The 15,560-nt window shown below is 36.0% G+C and overlaps 3 protein-coding genes across 3 annotated transcripts; 1 reads left to right on the forward strand and 2 right to left on the reverse strand.

The window, feature by feature from the left end:
* Positions 1 to 246: 246 nt before the first annotated feature.
* Positions 247 to 2,669, reverse strand: mrpl10 (mitochondrial ribosomal protein L10). Its single transcript, XM_079852226.1, has 5 exons — positions 2,581 to 2,669; positions 1,951 to 2,120; positions 909 to 1,073; positions 682 to 826; positions 247 to 581 (listed from the first exon to the last, which is right to left on the reverse strand). The coding sequence occupies exons 1-5, from the start codon at positions 2,618 to 2,620 to the stop codon at positions 325 to 327; spliced, it is 777 nt and encodes a 258-aa protein (XP_079708352.1). The 5' UTR covers positions 2,621 to 2,669; the 3' UTR covers positions 247 to 324.
* Positions 2,670 to 3,014: 345 nt separating this feature from the next.
* pnpo (pyridoxamine 5'-phosphate oxidase) lies at positions 3,015 to 5,728 on the forward strand. The gene is made up of 7 exons (XM_079851763.1): positions 3,015 to 3,229; positions 3,622 to 3,746; positions 3,853 to 3,952; positions 4,053 to 4,106; positions 4,268 to 4,396; positions 5,144 to 5,214; positions 5,340 to 5,728. Exons 1-7 carry the CDS (start codon positions 3,041 to 3,043, stop codon positions 5,503 to 5,505), a joined length of 834 nt encoding a protein of 277 aa, XP_079707889.1. The 5' UTR covers positions 3,015 to 3,040; the 3' UTR covers positions 5,506 to 5,728.
* A 3,919-nt stretch (positions 5,729 to 9,647) lies between these two features.
* prr15lb (proline rich 15 like b) lies at positions 9,648 to 9,959 on the reverse strand (the record flags this gene model as incomplete). The annotated part of the gene is made up of 1 exon (XM_079850885.1): positions 9,648 to 9,959. One exon carries the CDS (start codon positions 9,957 to 9,959, stop codon positions 9,648 to 9,650), a length of 312 nt encoding a protein of 103 aa, XP_079707011.1.
* Between the last annotated feature and the right edge of the window lie 5,601 nt (positions 9,960 to 15,560).

Here is a 15,560-nt window from a genome sequence, read left to right on the forward strand (position 1 = left end):
AATTGTCACAATGGAACAACCTGCCATTAAATAGTCTATTATTAGCTTTTAAGCAACATCTTCTCAGTAAAACAATTATTGATAGTATACATAATGAATATTGATATTTATAAATGCTATAAAATTACAAAATATGAGGTAATATTTTATTTTAAAAAGTATTTTTACTAGGTGTTTGAAACCAGCATACCAAAAAAATAACTGCTAGAGAAAACCTACAACTATGGCATACAAATGACCAAAATGCAACTTTAAATAATATCATTTTATTATATGCACTTTGTAAATCATACACAGCTGTTCATCCGTGTCTATTTGTAAAATTCAAGCAGCTGCTTCCTGTACTGTAGAAGCATCTTTATTTGTAACGGCATTTGTGGCGTCCCCAGAGCCCTGCTGTTTGACATACTGCTGAAGGAGGGCAGAAAGATGAGCTGGATGGTGGCGTAGCATCGAGACAGTCTGTGAGGTCATCAGGGTTAGTGCACCAACTAGCTCACCCTGGATAGTGGTCATAGACGGGAGTTTGGAGAATCTGAGAATGCCTTGATACGAGAGCAATGTGTTCTCTATGCAAGCACCTGAAAGATAATGTTTCAGAAAGCCTTAGTTTTAGACAATAGCAACTTTTTTTGAAGGCTTTTATGAATGCAAATTCATGTATATGGCACATTGACTCACCTAACAGGACCATCTGAGGACTGTGCCTCAACGCTTGTAGCATCTCCTTAACTTTTGGCTCTTTACTAACAAATATGACAGTCTGGCCAACAAATAGAGGCAACATGTTACTGTAAATGCTGTTGTTGAGGAAAGACCTCGCCACCTGCAAAGAAACACAAATAAAATGTCACACAGCAGTAGCTCACATCTCAACAGTGGTAACCATCACTAAAGCTTGGCATTACCTGGTTTGGAAAGAACTTGATACTGATATTGTGTCTTTTCAGTTTGTGTTTCAGCTGCAATAGGTCCTCTGCATTGATAGCATTGTTTTGGACCACAGCAATCATTTTACACTCCTTAAACAATTTTTCTAGATCTTTCCGCAACAGAACTGCCAGAGTACTTTCCTAAAAGAGAAGTGAGTTGAAATATACATTAATGGAACACTTATACATTTTACTATATATTTTATAATACAAATTATTATATGTTGTTATTATAGTACTTTCCTAAAAAGAAAGCCAGGTGATAAATACATTAATGGCACTATGGAAGCTTGTTTCCACCACAGAATACTCTTTTCTTGAAATTCCAAATGTATATCTCACAATTTTGAGAAAAAAAATATATAAAGAGATATAAACTTACAATTGTGAGATAAAAAGTCAAAAACTGAGCCGAAAACAATCTTCCAGAATGGGACACTTAAAATGACACTCTTAAAATAATTATATTTATAATATAATGATAATATAATATTAAAGAGTTAGTTCACTTCTTTCATTCATTTTCGAAACACAAATGAAGATTTTTTTTTTTTTAATGAAATCTGAGAAATTTCTGTCCCTCCATTGACAGCCTAAATTCAATCCGTTCATCATATGAAGCGATCGAGTCTCTTCAGAAAATTTGGACTAAACCGCTCAATTCACATGGATTAGTTTTTCAATCTCTTTATGAACTTTTTGAAGCGTCAAAGTGGTAGTTGCCTGGACTGTCAAAGGAGGGACAGAAATCATTCAGATTTTAATAAAAATATCTTCATCTGTGTTTCGAAAATGAACAGAAGTCTTACGGGTTTGGAATGACATTAGGCTGAGTAAATGATTACGTAATTTTTGGGTGAACTAATCCTTTAAGAATATAATATTACTATACATTATATAAGTAAAAGTGATTAATACAAGTATTCGTCTAATTTTGAACGAATGACAATTCCCTTGTACTCCTTCAACTAAATTCTTTCAAGATAGATAGTGTTCAGTAACTACTGCAATGATCAACCTCTTCGATCTTTCTGACTCGTGGAGCCAGAGCAGCAGGAGGAGCTGCAGGTGTGGGGGGGATGTACTCCGTGACAGCCAACAGTTTCTGCTTGAGAAAGTGTACTGGCTTTCTGTGACGAGTGACAGCTTTGGAGCCGTGACGAACACTTTGGGTTAATGGCAGCCATCCTGTAGGTTGACATAATATGAATATTGGTAAGAATAACATTAAGGCTACTACATAAACATTCATAGTCATAATGCAATATGAATGTAAAGGATGCAACAAATCATTCATGAGTGTCATGATTAAAATTATCACGTGATGTTCTCATGAAAACAAATCCAAATTGGCAGTATGCATTCATATCATTATGCTAAATGTGGAGTGATATACCAAATAACATTATGTAAACAGGACAGAAGTGAACACACAAAAGCACCTCAAAAATGAAATTGCATAGTCCCTGATAGATGATGCTGCTGCTGTACAGTAATATAATAATAGCTTCATGGTGCCTTTCAGCTGTAACTTTACAATGGAGTTCATAGTTTAAATGTGTTTGTAAATGGCCGATAAGTGCTTGTTATGTATGGTATTTATTTTTTAGGTCAAACTCAATACTGCAACATCAAAACATAATCTTACCCGCTTTCGGGAGAAGCCTGCCACACAAGGTCGCTGCCATCTTTCTTGATCCGGATTTGACGTAGGACAATTTTGTTGTATCGTGCCTACAAAATAAAAGTTGCTGGCTGTTTTATCATAGACATAATAAATGAGTATTTTATATGTCTATGGTTGTTCTGGTCATGTTTGAAAAAACTTAAACGTAATAATACCCCAAAATCTATTTTATATGTTTGCTAGTTTTTGTTGTTGTTGTTGCTAGTTTACACAAAGTAAAAGTTACTTTTTTAAATCGTTAAGGCTATTTTGAAAATGTAAAATAATTATCGAATATATAATTAAAGATTAAATATCATGTATCTATATATTTATTTTATTCATTTCAAAATTTATTTATTTTTACAAAACTGATTGATTGAGTTTTCATAACGTTTACGTAAGAGCATGAACGTGGTGACGCAGGTTTGGAGCTGCAGGCATGAGACGTCTTTTGAGCTTCTGCTCGTCTAGGAACATCAGCAACATTGTGCAGCTTATTGAACCTGGTGTTGCCTTGGCAGTCCGAAATCCTCCGTTATTTACCTCGTTTTTCTGCAGGGAATTTACGGACAGCGGCACCAACATGGATCTGAGTAACATGAGAAAGAGCTATAAGAGCGATCAGGAGGTGGGAGGCATATTTTGGGCTTTGACGGGTTGTTATGTCATGTGTATGTCCATGACCTCAGACCCTATTCAAAAGAACTATTGCACAGAGATTTTTTTATACTAAAAGGCTAGACAAGAAGAACAGTCATTTTCTTCCTTATTAATGTGATTCTAAAATATTGAGCATTTTATTCATGATCTGCAACTGACTTTGGTGCTTTTCAAACGTCTTTGAAAAATGATAATGATTAATGCATTGACCTTGTGCATTGAAAGGTGGACTTCCATCAATCTTTTACTAATTAAGATCATATGGAGAGAATTATGAGAGAGTAAAAATAAGTAATTAATTAATTTTAAAATATATAAGATAATTATGTACACGTCCTATTTCTTAATTTCATCGTACAGTGTTTTGAGGAGGATCAGCTTGCTTCTTTAGATCCAATTAAGCAATTCGGCAGCTGGTTTGATCAAGCCACTAAATGCCCTGAGGTGGGGGAAGCCAATGCAATGTGTCTCGCAACAGCCACCAAGTAAGAATATCATTGCAGTTAATCAGCAAGTATACAGTGTAGCTTGTATTTAATAATGAAATAATTCACTAATTCAGTTTCGCCCAAATGCATGTCTCTTCTAAAGGGATGGTCACCCCTCTGCACGCATGGTCCTTCTGAAAGGCTACAGCGAGGAGGGATTTCGCTTCTTTACCAACTATGAGAGTCGGAAAGGTTCAGAGCTGGTGAGTCTTTAAAACAATATTTTATTTAGTAAATGTCCATATGGATTTACCTTTGCATCTTTGTGTCTTTTAAAATGACCTCTTTATTTCAATCATATAGAACAGCAATCCCCATGCCTGTCTTGTCTTTTACTGGGAACCATTAAACAGGCAGGTGAGTGTTTTTTTCTTAAAACTCAGAATCTTCAGACATCAGATCATTAGAATATTATCTTTTATTTTAATATTTGTCCACACACACAAAAAAACACACATTCATTGTAAATGTAGGACCCCATTGTATTTTTTGTGATGTGAAGTTTTGTGCACAAACAGATCCGCATTGAAGGCGCTGTAGAGAGAATCCCGTACGAGAGTTCACATGAATACTTCCACTCAAGGCCCAAGAGCAGTCAGATCGGTGCTGTTGTTAGCAGGCAGAGCACCATAATACCAAGCCGACAAGTGAGTATCACTTCCAACTATCCTATAGTATAGACCTATGTAGCCCTGCCCCTTTTCAGTGATGCGCCCATTGTGTTCTGTCTTCCGATTTATATTTCCACAGTATGAAGGTAATACCTTACAGATTTATGAATGAGCCGCTCATTTGAAAATTTTCCCAATCTACTGACATTTGTCATGGCTATGACACTTCACTGGCTAATTACTCTTAGACAGCGATGCCATAGAAATATACAGAGCTACCGCAAAAACAGAAGTTCAAATATTCTAAAGAAGACGCCGCACTTGTTTCTCTGGTGAATACGGTATCCAATATGATTGTTGTGAACTAAAACTATTAAACACATTAATGTTAATTGAAATACAGCTGAAATAAAATGAAACATAAATATTAGATGAAAAAATAACTAAATTAAAATGAGAAATATGAGCAACCAACTGAAAAAAGTTGAAGTAATAAAATTACTAACTGGAAATAAATTAAAAACTAAAACCATAACCCAACTTAAATTAAATTAAACCTAAATAGTAATATTTATTATAAATTAAAATTAAAAGAAATAAAAAATAGCTATAATTAAAATTAATTCTTAAAATCTAAAAAATAAAAGCTAATTCAACATACTTATAAAAACTATAATGGTATCTAAATAATACAAAAATAACAAGGACACAATCTATTTCAGCATTCAGCTAAACGTTCAAACACCTGTTTATTGACCAATTTTTTTTGTGTGCCCCTTAAAGTACCTGAGAGAAAAGAATGCAGAGCTTGAAGAAAAGTATAAGGACACGGATGTACCGATGCCAGATTACTGGTGTGTAATCTTTGTTTATTCATTTCAAAATTCAAATTCCTGTTCTTATTTATTTATTTATTTTTTAATTGTTTATTTTATGATTATCATCATCATCATCATCATGGATATTTTTTTTTCTGCAGGGGTGGATACATTGTGAAACCCTCCCTGATTGAGTTCTGGCAGGGTCAGACCAATAGATTACATGACCGAATAGTATTTGTGCGGCCAAAAGAGGGAGAGACTGAGCTGGGGGATATGCAGCATCAAGCAGAGGGGGGCTGGATATACCAACGCTTGTCCCCTTGATACTGCACATGCTGTGAAATTAACATCACCGTCTGTGACATCAATACATCATCATTACTTGAAAGCAACTGTCATTTAAAATGCCACCAGGGCATTAACTGACTTGTGAAGACTTACTACTCCATTTTTGCCTACGTTCGTATTGTCTTAACCAAAACCTGAAAGGAGATTTTCACTGTAAACATGATTTTGTGAATATAAATCTTGTTGCATTAGAAATGGTGCTTTGTTGCAGCGTTTGTCATTACGCCTTCAAACCGGTCCCACTTAATAATAAGTGTATTTACTATGTACTAACGTTTAAATTGAAATGAAACCTGTCCCTAACGTTACCCATACCCTTCCTCTATAGCAGAAAAAAAAAAATGCAATACATGCAATAAACACACATTGTACCTAACAAATTTGTATGTAAGCACATTGTAGTTAAAGACAACTAATGTAAAGTGTGACCAAACTGACCTCAACATATTCTTAATCTATTACTTGCAAGTGCAAAGTCTGATGTAATGTTTATTAATAATTGAAAGGCACAGCTGTACTTAACTGTAGTTTTAGAGAACATAAACTTTGGACTTCTGTCACAACAACAAAAACATCCCAACATGTTCCTCTGTTTGTGAATCATTCATGATATACAACAAATATTCTGCTAGACAAATGTGTCAAATAAATGTGTCAAATTTAATGTTGCCCTAAAATAATTGTCCATTTGGATGTAATTCTGTAATGACTGGTGACCTTGGGCTCGTTCTTCGTACATCGCTAACTCAGTTAGCTGGATTTGATTGTTGACGATTTAGCATGATCTTGGATTGTTTGGTTCTTCGAAGCTCATCCTAGACTTGCTGTCATAGCAACAGCTGCGCAAGCTTAAACCTGCTCGCGAGCAGGCTTATTTCATGTAAACAGGATTAGATCGCGGCTTCATAAGCGGAGTTGATACGGGAAGTCCAGCGCAGCGCGATAGTGCACTTTCTGAGATGTTTTTTTTTCTCGTGACTCGTGAGATTGTCGTTTATTAAATTGTTGGAAACGCACATTTATTTTCGACTTGTCGGAGTCTGGCTTTAAATACAGCACAAACTGTTTGCATTGCCCTAAGATTATTTGCGAGTGGCTCTTTCCTTTACACTATTGGAGATGCAGAGAACTTGATGGAAAGTGCTGTCTGTCGTGTCATTTGGAGTTTACCTGGCGCTTTTAGGTTTAAAAAAAGTGTTTTTTTTGTGTGTTTTTTGTTTTTGTTTTTTTGTGGCATTTCCAAGCCACTTTTTTTAAAGCAAATTTTTTTTTAGGCTATCATCATTTTTTATGAAGATCATACAATCATGACCATGCCGATTACAGTATGTCACTCAGGCTTCACTAACGTGATTGGTACCATAGACTATAGGCTGCCATCAAGGCCTCAATGAAGGGGATTATGTGAACAGAAAGGGGGTTCAAAATGTAAATGTGCAGCCAAGTTACTATTGGGATTCTTAATATTCCAGATTAATAATATTATATCAAATAAAAAAAGGCAGTTGACTAAAATCTTCCATAATCACAAATGTGAAAGCAAAAAGGCCAGGATCTGTGCATGACTTAAGAATTTTCAGAGATTCACATTCCTGCACATTATTTGAAAGTGGTAAGGAAAGTTTCACAATTAAATATCAAGCTCACTGTATTACATACACTTATTGATCCTAACAGAACTGCATTTTTTCATAGGTGATTATGACATGTTCCTGCAGACAGGTGTTTTATGACCCCATTCCCTGACCCAAACCAGTTACAATGCAGCTCTAGCCAGGACAAGGGCACACAATGAAATGAACTTTGGCTAACTAAAGGGAAGATTTCAGTGTCTGAAAAGTCTGAGGGTTGCACACCTGACAGGGCCTGTGACATTGTTGCATGTGCCATATTACACAACATTGCCAAAAAAAAAAACAAAAAAAAAAACACTTTTCATTAAATGTTTAATAAAAGACAAATATGCTTAGTTCCTTGAGTTTTATTTCAATTGTTCTTTGTAAAGAAAAGCCAGTGGTCAAGTGCCTGCAACAAGAGATATTAGACACTTGCCTCATGCAACAAATAAAAAGGAAAAGTTGGCTATACACTGCCCACCTGTAGGCCTATGTCTCCTCTGTCTGTGCAGACTCTTCTGTAGATGTGGAATCCTGCAACTTATATTGCAGCCATAAAGCATACAAGTATAAATTAAGTAAAGTTATTTATGCACTTGTTGCAGGTAGGCTAGTTCCTCCATATGACAGTTATCTGAGAGGGTTTATTCACTGTCCAGTGCAATAGAAACAAATGGACATTACAAAGTCTTATACATTCTTTCCTTTGGAAAGTTAGAAAATGTCCACTTACTGCACATATTTCAGCCACCACTTTCTTGTGAACAGATACAAGTGTTGGTGTATTATGTAAAAGTGCACAAAAGAGGAAAACACAATGTCATTACAATGAACTACACTCAGGAAAAATGTGATCAATAACTCATGGCAAAATATTTTTACATTAACATAAGTTTATCAGTTTTCACTTTCACAAGTCAAAGCAATTCATCATTACTCAAGATTTAACAGTTGAAAGGACTATACGGCCTTAATTTAATGCAGCAAAAATTATTTTACAGTGTAGGCTACTAAGATCTTTTCTTTTCTTTTTTTCTCAGCCTTTTTCTTGGTTGCTTTTATAAACAGACAACCATTTATTTAACAGTGCCTTTTATAAAAGAGACTATAATATAACTAAAAATTACCATTATGTAGAATATTTTTGTACTTCACTTTTATTTGTTCCCATGTTCTAGTGTGGTGACTCTGACATTACAATGCACAAAGTAATTATGCAATTATTAAAATACAAATATATAGGCTAATAAGTGATAAAAACATCTAACATGGCCACTTCTAACGGATTTAAATTGTCTGCTACTTTTTGCCAGCCCTCTCTCCTGGCTTTTGCAGACTTTGAGGTGTTCCCTGGCGTTTTGATTAAACATTACAATTCCGAATAAACTTCAACTATTTAGTTCTTGCTCCGCTGAGGAGAAAAACTGAGCGCGCTCTTTGGCCACGCTGAACAGCCAATAGCAGCGTTGCTGATCAATGTTTCTACTATCGATACATATCCCCTTTTAAACCAGCGCATGAACGCGCAATTATCTCAGATAACTCAATCCAGCGATACTAATCATATCCGGCAAGTGTGTTCGAAGAACCGAGTTAGCCAGATCATGATTCGCACGATGATATCATCTTGGATGTGTCATTCGATCTCGGATGTAATAAGCAACGTACGAAGAACGGGCCCCTTTTCTGTAAATGTAAAAAAAAAAAAAAAAGAGTAGTAAACCTGTTTAATTTTTACAGCAATGTTCATTGAGTTTTTTTGCCAGAAGATGGCAGTGGAATCAAAACAACTTGTGCTTTTTTTCCCTACACTTTTTAACACATCTCAGCAATGTCAATAAAAATCTTTATTTAGCATATTTTACCAATAACCTTTCAAAGATCGCAGTAAACAATAGACAAGTACAGATTAAACAAGGCAAATTAAAGCTGTAGTGGTAGTTGGAGAACTTATCTCTCACGTGCTGTGACTGGCTGTCCATGCACCATTTGAAACCCTTTTTATGGTAAACTGATAAAATCAGAGATAAAGTCCTATGCACAACTGATGTTCAACCACAAAAAAATAACATAAAAACACGTCATCAAGTGCTAATCAAAGGGCACAGCAGTCCATTAAAATGCAAGCTAAACAACAGTCTGTTTCCCACGTTTGTTGCTAATTTTACATGTTATGGCCAATTTAAAAATGAAAGGAATGTATGAATTATAAACAAAAGGCAGTAGAGTGATTTATTTGAATTGTCCCACAGGGAAAATATCGTATTTTATGAGCATTGCAATATATTTTTTATGATTATGATTACTAGGAAATATAAACTATTTCATATTCATCTCGAGGGCTGCTTTAAATTAAAGCACGGGCTGTAAAAAAATATTAATTTTCTGTTCCAGTATCTTCGCTGCGTCAGTAACTCCGGGAATTTACAAATAAAAATGAGTAAAAATTCATGTATGTATGCAGGTATAAACAGTCCCCAAATGGTATGCTTTGTCTAGGTGTTATTTTTCCACATGGCTCTTGTCTGTTCTAGCAGTTTCAGGGAAGAGGCTTGCGTTTTCCGTCAGACTTGCGCGAATCTTCTTCTTCTCCTTGAACCGCCCAGAATGGGAGACTTTGACGTGACGGCCCTTGGTCCCAGATTTATCCACTATTTTTTCCAGTCTGGCATCCAAATTGTTGTCTGCGACATCATTGCCCAGGTCTTTATTTGCATTGTTGGTGCTTAAGTCGGGCGGTATTTCATATAGGACCTTCGCCTCTGACTTCTTTTTTCTTAGGAAGGTGAGTTTCCACCATGCAGGGTCGGCCATGACAGGTGCGAAAGGGAGATGGTAAAAGCGGTAGACCTATAACATGAATGCAGATTTGTTAGGTAGCTAGAAGTAAAGGATATTGTGTATATATATATATATATATATATATGGGTGCACTGATATGAACATTTTATATAGGCTATATGAAGACTTCAGATGCAAAAGCCTCTAAGTGCCATCTGAAATTTTCTTCTAAAATGAGCATTTTTTTCAAGCTCGTATGTTTAAGTTCAGTAATTTCGCTTTAATGACAATTAATAGGTCATTTTCATTGCCATTAAAGTGAAATAACTGAACATTTAAAATGTGTATTTTTGTTTTTACAAAGTAAGCATTCTTGCTATATTTTTTTTTCTTTCACACATTATGAAGTCTTTGTACTAGAAATATTGCTACATTTTAGAGGGTTCCTTGGGAGGGAATGAACATATAAGGTAGCTAGAGGTAAGAGATGTTGAGGAATGTGATGGAATATGAACTGTGAGTCTGCAAGCGGCTTAATTCTCCAGTGCATAGCACAACACTCTCATTTATCACCCAAACTCGCAGTTTTTGCCCGAGGATGTGTTTTTATGGATGCAAAAACAGCATCAGAACTTTAGCATAAAGGCTTATTTGCATACTTAAGAACATTGTAAGCAGCAACATTTTCTTTGTGAGGTCAAATGTGTGTCTTCTCATCCAGTGATTAGATTAGAATAACACAAGGACACCTGACTCCGCTGCTCAGCTGTTTAATTAATGAAGAGCACCACTGGATCCCCTGTCACTCCCATGAGATCTGAGATGCACCAAAATAACATTGCGAGAACCAAGACACATGAACATCAACTTAATGGAAAACTTCGTGTTTCATCCCACTCAGTATAATTTGTTATGTAATATTGGACAGTGCATAGCTAGTGTATACATCACACAAAGCATGTACAATGATTTACCCATGTAATAGCAACCAGTGTAAACTCGCACACCTGCGTACAGGTAACAGTAATGCCTGGTATGGGTGTGACATCTGGTCCCTTAGCAACATTGTCATAGTCATCATTAAATAATGTATTAAAGAATGTGCCATGGTTTGCAGCAGGTTTTATAGCAATGGTGTGAGATAAGATTTCAAGTATCAGAAGGCTAGTAAACACACCCTTCACTTGGCAGTTGCCACCTCATATACTTCAAAGTTTCTGGTAATATTACTCATCGAGGGTTCATGCAAGAAAACAAGACAGCGTCTCCATGTGAATACTTTTTGAATTCCATTAAAACGTGACAAAGCTCCTATCTCACATCAGGGTGGAGTTCGTTAAACATCAGATGTATAAATAGACATATAAGTATATATATATATATATATATATATATATATGTTCATATCAGTGCATCCCTAGTAGATTATTTATATATATATATATATATATATATAATCTATTCGGGATGCACCTAATGAACATTTTGGCTGATACCGATAATCGATAATTCCTTATATTTGAAAGCCGATATACGATATATTGGCCGATAAATCTAAATCCAAAATATTATAGAATTTTTGAGAGCCTGATTACAAAAAAAAAGTCTCACCATTAAAATCCATATCCCAAGCACACAATTATTATGATGTTCTTATTATAATTTTATGTAGCCTATATGACAGACTTGCAGTGCACATGTCGCTCTTAACTGTATTTTCTTTCTTTGAAGTGATTCCAATCACATTTCAAGCAATTCAAAACAACCATGGTGAACATGGCATCTGAAGTGTCTCAGCTAAAGTAAATAATCCATTATTTTTTACAAGTACACATTCTTACTATTTTTTCCCACACAGTATAAATAAGGCTTTATACAGTAAAAGAATATTGCTGCATTCTAGAAAAGGGGTTTCTTGTGAGGGGATCATAATATTTGGCGGTTATCGGCATGAAAAAGATTGAAAACCCCTGCCATAAAGGGTCAGAGACAACGCCAACAGCCCTAATTTAACACAAAACAGAAAACATTTTCATGTTTTCATGTCTGCCAATGACAAAATAAGGGGGCATTTGAGGGAATAGGAACATTTTATGAGGTAACAGAGTCTCTCCACTGGATTTGTCACTTACACTTACTTTGTCTTCTACAATTACATAATGACAGGATTCAGTCACTTTTAGAAGTTGCTACTATACTCTTTCACCTTAATTGCACTTAGTTTGTTGTGGCCAAGATTGTAGATGTATGTAGAGGAGATCTTGTTGCACTTTGAAACTGACTGTAAGGTTTAATCCTGGGAGAGTCAGGTGCTTTCCTCAGTATAAAGGTTCATTTAATGGTTTTATTGTTCATGCGTATTGATCATGTCGAATTATGAGCCAGAGCTTACTCAAAATGTCCCATGGATGTGCATTTCAGAATTTTACTCAAAGACCGATTAAAAAAAAATCAGACCTGATAGAAATCTTTAAAAAATGCACTATAGAAAATGATGAAAAAATAGCACATACATTTTAAATAACAATAGTTATATTTAATTGTTTGCAGCTAATTCTTAAAAGTCACCTGACCGTCAGCTACTGAGGAGGTATATCCTTAGAGCTAGATAATAAGTTACTTTGTTTTCTTCGTTGTGTGACTGAGCAGCACTAAAGAACCTCAGAGATCACAGAGAGGGCACAATGTGCCTGTCTAAACCTAGGAAATCACTAACCAAGTTCAAAGCCTTCCCGGTGATACAAATGTTTGAAGAGAGGAGAGGTTAACCCAAGGACAGCCAGGCCCTGCCGTATTCAGAGCAGTCATGGAGGGTGTCGAGTTTGCCTGCATGTCTAGGTCTGGACATCAAATCGCTGCTGTTTGTGTCCCAAATGTTACATCTTTCTCATCTGGGCCCTACAACATGCCTTCCCATATAGCATACAGCCTCTCAAGGGACGCCTTCACTGAATCGTTTGTTCTTAACAGGCTCTTTTAGAAGAATCCATAATCAAAACACATGTTCAAATTATACTAATCTGTGTTTAAAACTACTCTGTTTGATCATTTGTTTTATGCATGTTAGGCTATTTTAAATATCACTGTTTAACCGCACTGAAAAAAAATGGCAAATTAAGAATGCAAACTCTAATAATCTTGTCTATGCAAAAAGAATGAAGAAATACAAGAACAACTGCAGTTCACCAACAATATCAAAACACAAAAAGAGCTTCTGATCAGTCTCACCTGAAAAGTCGTGTTCACTTCTTTCAAAAGTGCTCTTGGTTTAGATAAACAGGTGTCCAGAAGAAGTTAAAGCATTGTGGTTTTGACAAGCTGCCCTCGGTGTTCACTCACTAACTTCACTTTGCTGCTCAGGTTCAGTGTGCTGAGAGCTGCTAATACCTTCTCACCTTTTTACTTCCTCTTCTCTTAATTAATCTCCCTCCTTTTAAATGCCTGCTTTGAATGCAGCATCTCATGCTACAGGTGTTCTCTTTCACCTTCCTCTCTCTTGGTCCCTCCCTTCCTCCCTCTCTCTTTATCAGTCTTGTTTTATCTCCCTCTCCTATTAAGACAGCAGCGTATACAGCCTCACACACACGCAGTTTCAGTCCAAGTTGAACATTAGGTCCAACCCAATGCAACATGAGTAAATGTTACAGCCATGTGACCGAAAGAGGGAGGGCAATCTGGGTGAACGACCTCATGGGAGCGTGAAGTTGGTTTAACATTTGCATGGTCAACCAAAAAGATAGTCACCTTCCCAAATCAAGACCGACTGCAGATAAACCATTTCAATACAGTAAATAGATGCAGGTTAATTCAGGCCAGTTTTATTCTACATATGTTTTTTTTTTTTTAAATAAACAATAATATCTAACCAAAAAGGTAGTCACCTTCCCAAATCAAGACCGACTGAAACAATTTCAATACAGTAAATAGATGCAGGCTAATTAAGGCCAGATGTATTCTACATTAAAATAAACAATAATATCTTTCCTATAACTGTTACAGAGGCCATAGTCCGCTCTCATGTTATATCATGATAGATAGATAGATAGATAGATAGATAGATAGATAGATAGATAGATAGATAGATATGTTCAACCTGGTTTATTTGTATTCCATATGCTTTTCAAACAATGCAAAGGTCAGTGGTTTTTATTCACTCATATTGTGTATTCTTGAATGTGGTTTTTACATTTAAAAGGTGTTTTTTTTTTTTTTTGGTAATGGTTTTTTATAACAACAGAAGGATGCTTGTCACCTGAGCTTATTCACAATTTCACCTCTGATGTTTAATTTCTCAACGCCACCATGCTTGCATTTGCATAATGTGGGGAAATCACAGACGGATACTGGATCCCCAGCTGAGATAGGAGCAGGTTTGAATGTCATTCAAAAAATATGAAAATAATGCATTGCCTATGGTTCCCCTTAACTGTTACAGCCATTGTGCTTCACAAGACCATTAAAGAGTTTAACCGGTTTAGGATTAAAATTCTGATTTCTGTTCTTGGCAGAAATAGTCTTTGGAGTGAGCTCTGCTTGGAGTACAATATAAGTCTCTTTTGAAAGGCCTCTTGGTTAAGTAGTGTTGCAGATGTTCGTTGTCCAAGATATAGGCCTACATTCTCAAAAAAAAAAAAAAAGGTACGGAAGCTGTCACTGGGGAGGTACATTTTCATTTTCAAAAGGTTTTGTACCAAAAGGCAGAGCTGCCAACACTCACGCATTCACCGTGAGACTCACGCGATTTAGACTTTTCACACTCTCTCACGCCACACATCCATTTTCTCACGCACAGAAAAATCGCGAAGCAAAGAGGACACGGAGACCGACAGACTAGACAGAGCAGGTTACTTATGATATAAAAAAATCTCAGCTCTCAGATTCTGTCAATTTTATTACGAAATTCAAACAATAAATTCCGTTTTGGCGCTTGTAAATGTGACGTGACAGATCCCTAGCGCGGCACGTGAACAGATCATCTCTACTAGCTAATAGTAAATAAACACGAACACTGTTAAAAGATGTACAACTTACTGAAATGTCTATTACATGATATCGATCAATCAGTGTTTTTCATCCGTGGAAAGGGGTCAATAAAACAGCTGAAATAGTCTTTGGAGTGATCAAAACTGCTCTGCTTGGAGGACAATTTTTGAAAGGCCTCTTCTGGGAAAGTTGGTTAAGTAGCCTATTGTCCATGATATAGGCCTACATTCTCAGAAAAAAAGGTACAAAAGCTGTCACTGGGGAGGTACCTTTCCAAAAGGTTTTGTAAAGGGTGCATGTGGTACCTTAAAGGTACATTAGTACCTAAAGTGTAAATATTAGTACCTAAAAGAAACAAACTGTCATGCCTCAGTGACATCTTTTGTACCTTTTTTTCTGAGAGTGTACAAACCTTTAAAAGCAACAGTAAAACAATCCTATCTTTGATTTAAACATTGCATAATAGTGTCTATTACAGCTTTTCTTTCTTTGCTGATTTTAATCTGCTCTGTCAGAAAACAGACGGGTGGAGCCTCTTGTTGGAAACACCTGAGACACCAGTCATATTTACAGCCAAAGTCCCTTTGCCGAACACATTAGATAAGGTGAGCTGTGAACCGGCAAACAGAAAAATCTATATAACCACCTTGT

The sequence above is a fragment of the Squalius cephalus genome (genome assembly GCF_949319135.1).
Source record: "Squalius cephalus genome assembly, chromosome: 19".
In the NCBI taxonomy this organism is placed as follows: domain Eukaryota; kingdom Metazoa; phylum Chordata; class Actinopteri; order Cypriniformes; family Leuciscidae; genus Squalius; species Squalius cephalus.

What these genes read in the sequence shown, in the direction of transcription:
- mrpl10 (XM_079852226.1), bottom strand. Translation starts at nt 2,620, where the DNA reads ATGGCAGCGACCTTGTGTGGCAGGCTTCTCCCGAAAGCGG. An exon ending in TCAAGTTCTTTCCAAACCAG is followed by an intron (nt 827 to 908) that starts GTAATGCCAAGC and finishes GTTTCTTTGCAG; the next exon opens with GTGGCGAGGTCTTTCCTCAA. An exon ending in TCCTCAGATGGTCCTGTTAG is followed by an intron (nt 582 to 681) that starts GTGAGTCAATGT and finishes ATTATCTTTCAG; the next exon opens with GTGCTTGCATAGAGAACACA.
- pnpo (XM_079851763.1), top strand. Translation starts at nt 3,041, where the DNA reads ATGAGACGTCTTTTGAGCTTCTGCTCGTCTAGGAACATCAGCAACATT. An exon ending in TGTCTCGCAACAGCCACCAA is followed by an intron (nt 3,747 to 3,852) that starts GTAAGAATATCA and finishes TCTCTTCTAAAG; the next exon opens with GGATGGTCACCCCTCTGCAC. An exon ending in GTCGGAAAGGTTCAGAGCTG is followed by an intron (nt 3,953 to 4,052) that starts GTGAGTCTTTAA and finishes TCAATCATATAG; the next exon opens with AACAGCAATCCCCATGCCTG.